This window comes from Montipora foliosa, chromosome 1 (assembly GCF_036669935.1).
Source record: "Montipora foliosa isolate CH-2021 chromosome 1, ASM3666993v2, whole genome shotgun sequence".
In the NCBI taxonomy this organism is placed as follows: domain Eukaryota; kingdom Metazoa; phylum Cnidaria; class Anthozoa; order Scleractinia; family Acroporidae; genus Montipora; species Montipora foliosa.
In genome coordinates, this window is record NC_090869.1 from 60,232,894 (window position 1) to 60,238,346 (window position 5,453).

The following is a 5,453-nucleotide window of genomic DNA, read 5'->3' on the forward strand; positions in this document are numbered from 1 at the left end:
AACTAGAAGGCTAAAATGCTGTGCAAACAGAGGCATGCTTTGTCATTCTAATTCAACGGAAGCATGGAACTTCGTTTCGCGGCTTCCTCGCGTCACCATTAGTTTCAGTAGTTTATCAATTTAACGTTAACGATGGCAAATCTCTCTTTTCTATTCTTTCTGTATACCGGTCGATCTTTTAATTTATCCGTGCACAATATATACACCCAGCAGTTTACTTAGATGCTACATACATTTTAATTCATGTCATGTAATTTGTAGTTTTTTGATTTGTAACGCACTGAAAAAGAAAAGTACCTTTTTTTGTAATCTGGTGTAAAAAGAGTGAAATGTGAATAAATTATTGTATAATGGCAATGAAAATTAGCAAAATGAGTACGTGGGTTTGATATTTGACATATATTGTAAGATTTGTGCCTGTACGGGAAGAAATTACCGTACTACATGGCTATTTTGTTCAAAACTAGACTGTTGCTAATCTAGTTTAGTTTGCAACAGTTTAGAAAGCAATTTTGAACATCAGAGAACTTCACTTAACTCGAAAACGTGTTTACTAATTCGAATCTGGAATTTAAAAAAGTGTCAACACAATTCTTACGCATATTTCGAGACCTGAGAGCTCTAAGACTTCTTTTTGGTCAACATAAATTTGACTGCTAAAGAAGACGGGCTTGCAAAGCACGAATTCTCGTCTATATTTAACCATATCCATGTAGGCTTCATTGTGCCATTTTCTGCAAGCACTAAGCTTTTTGTTTTTTTTTTGAAAACTTCGATAAAATCTGATTTATGATGCATGCATATTTTCTAGACAGAACATGACATTCATCAGTACTGTAATGTTTTTTTTTTCCAGTCTGCAGGTGCAAGGATTAATTGCAGATTGACTGTCGACATATCCATCTGTGGAGACTAAACATTTTCAGTGGCTTGATGGTAGACAAAAATGCTGTGTTTATCAAATGGTTCCCGGATCTTTAATTCCTCAAAATCTGGAGGTAATTGCTCTAGCGATCCTGAACCCTACGAACCCCTATTTGTTGAAATTTTTACTGCGTCAGTGATCGTAGTTTTAGCCCTGATTGGCGCACTCATTGTCGTGGTTAATAGTCTTGTAATCTCTATGGTCTACAAAAAGAAAACTTTGAGGTCGTTTACGAACTTGTTTCTCGGTTCGTTAGCGCTCTCCGATCTCGTGGCTGGCTTGGTGGGAGTTCCTGTCCTGTTGGTGTGTATTAACATGATAAGAGCAGACATATGCATATCTTCCGTCATTTTATTTCGATTCACCGGTATTTCGTCAATTTGTCATGTTCTTCTCATTGCCTTTGATCGTTATTTCGCGATAGTACATCCATATACGCGCGCGTCACACATGACAAAAAGGCGCGCAATCTGTGCTATCTGCTTGGTTTGGGTGTTTGCGTGTTTATCCTCCGCCATTCAATTATCATGGGATAACTTGAACTTTGGCGACGCTTCAGAATCTGAAGAGTCCGTCGATATCAACATTGGGTACAGTATAATCTGCCTAGTACTTTTCTTCCTTGTTCCTCTACTGCTGATGTGCTTCATCTATGGACGTATATTCTACATCTCCTTTAAGATTGCCAAAAATGATCGCCATCTGCAAGACGCCCTGCATCGGGGATCTCGTGCCGTTCATCGTGAGTGGCGAGGCCGAAGTGTGTTGGTGATAATGGTTGTAATTTTTGGGGGCTGTTGGCTACCATTTTTCTTGGCTATGTTGTATGATAGTTCCAGCGAACCAGATCCAACTCCTTCTCTTGTTTGGGTTCAGCGTTTGCTTTCTGTTCTTGGCTTTATTCCTCCACTTACAAATCCGCTGTTATGCACGTTGGCCAAGAAAGATTTCCGACAAGTTTTACGAGGGATGATCTTCAAATACAAATGCCGTCAAAAATACCGGGAAAGGGCACACGATCCTCCTCATCACTACGCTGCGCATAGCTCGCAAAGCGAGGCAATAATTAAAACGACGACACTATGACAAAAGGAGTGTGACTCTGCTGGGTGCCTGAAGCACAGCGGAAACCAGCGTTTATTCAATATGAAAGACAAGTTATGCTAAAAAATACAAGGAATCATCAGAATCTCATTGCAATTTAATATGACAAACAACGAAAATATACAACAGACTAAAAATATACTAAAACTGATACAAGAATTCGTCAAAGATTAATACACTAGCTTACAATCATCGAAACTAAAAATTTGTCCATGAAAACACTGGACGGGAAACCGACAAAAGCCAAAAGCGAAAAAAAAAAAAAAACCAAGATGTAAAAAATAAGTTACAACACAAACGAAAATAACGCAGGAGAAAGCGGAAAGAAAAATTTCCAACGTAACAACGTGTAGTTGGAAAGCGTTTTAATTACAGTTCGAAGCATATTTATCTGGTCAATGATCTCTCTTTGTACTATAAGAGTAAGTCTTTGTTCACAAGAACTGTTCTGCAATTTTGTTGAGTATATGCAAATTTGTACCTTTAATATAAATCCAATTGATTTGGTTTTTGAAGTTCTCTTGCCTTCCGGGCAGCCGTTCGTCTTGTAGCCTAACTTGATGCTATATATTAAAACACTAATCCTCGGAGTTAGTGATGCGTCGCATTTCGATCGAGGACTACGTTTTCAAGTGGGTTTTTTGGCCGGACGGGTTTTTTACCACTCCGGGTTTTTTCGTAGCGGGCGACGTATTATTGCATTGTAAGCATTTATTCCTTGTTCTGAAATGTGATTCCAAAGTTCTGGTGTGACACTTTTGAATAACAATACTTGAATTGGCTATACATGGCTCTTATTGATGGTTTGCGTTTGACGTCAGGGTGGCCATGTTGGTTGCGGTACAGAACAATGCCGTAAAATGTCTTTTGGGAATTTGAAGGTATTATTGTGCAAAACTTGTGGTGCCATTTTCTATTGTTTTGTACACCAACATGGCCGCCTCATCACCTGGACGCAAACCAAGAATAGGCGCTAGTGGAAAAAACACTTGCTAAGCCTACTTTCCTCATGTGCCAGATATAAGGTAAACGTCTGGGGCACGTGCACTACACGATCGGAGAATTTTTAATGTTTCTACTTTCTCGTCCGTCACGACGCCTGCGACATTGACAACAGGGACTTTAAGATCTACGACGTCGACGTAGAAGACAAAATCACCTAGAAATACAAGTTCTAGATTTTCTAGTTCTAGTTGGGGTGCAGGGATGGCGCAGTGGTGAGAGCACTCGCCTCCAACGAATGTAGCGCGGGTTCGATTGCCAGACTCGACGTCATGTGTGGGTTGAGTTTGTTGGTTCTCTACTCTGCACCGAGAGGCTTTTCCCCGGGTACTCCGGTTTTCACCTCTCCTCAAAAACCAAGATTTGACGTGATTTTCTTCCGTTGTTAATTTTTAGTTTACAGTGTCCCCAATTAGTGCTCCAGCGCTAAAAGACTAGACACTTAAATAAAGTTCCCTTTCTCCAGCATAAATGTTTCTAGTTCACGTCAAAAAAATCCGGAAAAAAGTATTGTAAATAAACAGCAAACTCAAGTCAACGACGGGGGATCAACCCGGCGACTGAAAAATGTCATTTCGTTACCCAAGAGAAAATGAGGGGACAGAGAGGGAGGCTCAAGGCGTTGGCCGGGATATGTTATGTCCACGAAAGTTATTTTTAGACGAGCGGTAGTCTTTGTTCCATCGGAAGTCTGTCTTCTAAGACGTCCGCATGCAGTCTTGCCTCGCTCTCGGGTTCTTAGTGAAAAGAGAAAATGATGGCGCACGTGAAAGGCTGATGAATATATATTTTCTTTCAAACATCGGACCGAGGTTGGCCTGCATGCGGACGTCTCGGAAGATTTCCGCTAGTCTAAAAATAACTTTCGTGGACATGACATATCCCAAGGGCTGGACCGGGAGCCTCCTTCTCTGTCCCCTCATTTTCTCTTGGTTACCATGAAATTAACGCGAGTCAGAAGCTCATAACCAATAACCAGGCGCCTATTTAACAATTTATTAACAAGGGATACGGGTCAATAGCCCTTGAGGGCGAAGGGTCTAATTGTTTTAGTATCACCCAACTAGTCGGACAGAAAAGGCAATAATAAAGTTAGCAAGTGCAAGTTGAAGGAATATTTCGAGTTCTTAAATAAGATTTGGCTTGCACGAGTCACCATTCTCAATCCCATTGGTAATAATTTCTCAAGCCAAGACTTGTCATTAGCTGGAAAGGTGTGGTTTCGCAGGAAAATCAATCTAAAAATAAAGTTCTCTTAAGATAACTCGGTCTGTAAAAACACAGTTCCAAAAATACGTTGAGTCGTACGCTCCTAGCCATGACTGCGACGAAAACAAAAGATCTTTCGTAGCTCCTTTTGTTCGTCCACCAGCAATTGCACACGGCAGGTACAAAACACAGGTCACAGGTCACCCAATTGCACATTACATCATTGTTATTTTTACTCATTTATTTATTTTTTTTAATAATTCTCTCCACAATAAAGATAGAAAGGTATAAAACAAGAGGTAGGAACTATTGATAGCAGGGTAAGGGCAAAGTATAGTAGAACTAATTAGATGCCCTTTGTTGCCTTTAACATTTTTAGGATTGAGAGTATTAGATTAAACATAAAACAAAGTACACATACAGCATCCAAAGACATAGAGGAGAAGATGATAGCAGGAACTAATAAAGAACATTAATACTGAGCGTGATAATAACGATACAAGGATTGCTTGAAACAATGCATACTAGGCTTTTGTCTGATTACTAATGGAATACTGTTACAAAAATAACACGCTATAAAATGTGGACAGAACTTCCTAATATTTGTTCTGAAGGTTGCTTCATTTAGGTGTTGAAGTTCGGCACTTCTAGTATTGTAATCATGTTGCTCAAATACATAGCTAAGATCAAGTTTGATAGATTTAAAATCACAGAAATGTTCATAAAGAAATTTACGAGTATATACAGTTTAACAATGTCAGGAGATTTTAGGATACCCAGTTGAGCGTAGTGAGGTGTAATATGTGTATATGTGTCTCTAAAGATTGGTTTCAAACCATCTATACTAGAAAAAAGGAAAATTCCAGTTAAAATAAACAGGTGTCTTTTTGAAATCAAGGCTTAAAATTTGGGTCACTTAGCGTAGTTTGAAATCCAAAGAAAATAAAAATGATGTTTTTGGTCATAGTAGCACTTTGAAGTCTTTGCTTCATGCATGTTTACAGTTCTAAAAAATTATAATGGACAAATTGACATGACATGTATCACTGGGCTTTAATGTAAGATAACATTGTGATCCATTTCTTACTGTGTCTGTACACACTTTATTTAGTCACATTAATTCCTGTTCAATACAGTTTGTTTAATGACAGGAATTAAATTCACTTTTTGTCACACAACAAAGAAATCAAGGAGTTCATCATCACGGATTTTA

At 38.9% G+C, this 5,453-nt stretch overlaps 1 protein-coding gene across 12 annotated transcripts in view; it reads left to right on the forward strand.

The window, feature by feature from the left end:
* LOC138003285 (beta-2 adrenergic receptor-like) overlaps positions 1-3,184 on the forward strand; it is a 57,880-nt gene extending 54,696 nt beyond the window's left edge. For all 12 annotated transcript variants that reach the window (XM_068849282.1, XM_068849271.1, XM_068849240.1 and 9 more), the window contains one exon: positions 857-3,184. In XM_068849282.1, the coding sequence (XP_068705383.1) occupies positions 947-2,011 (1,065 nt within the window). In that variant the 5' untranslated portion in view covers positions 857-946 and the 3' untranslated portion in view covers positions 2,012-3,184. The remainder of the gene's footprint in view (positions 1-856) is intronic.
* Positions 3,185-5,453: the final 2,269 nt, after the last annotated feature.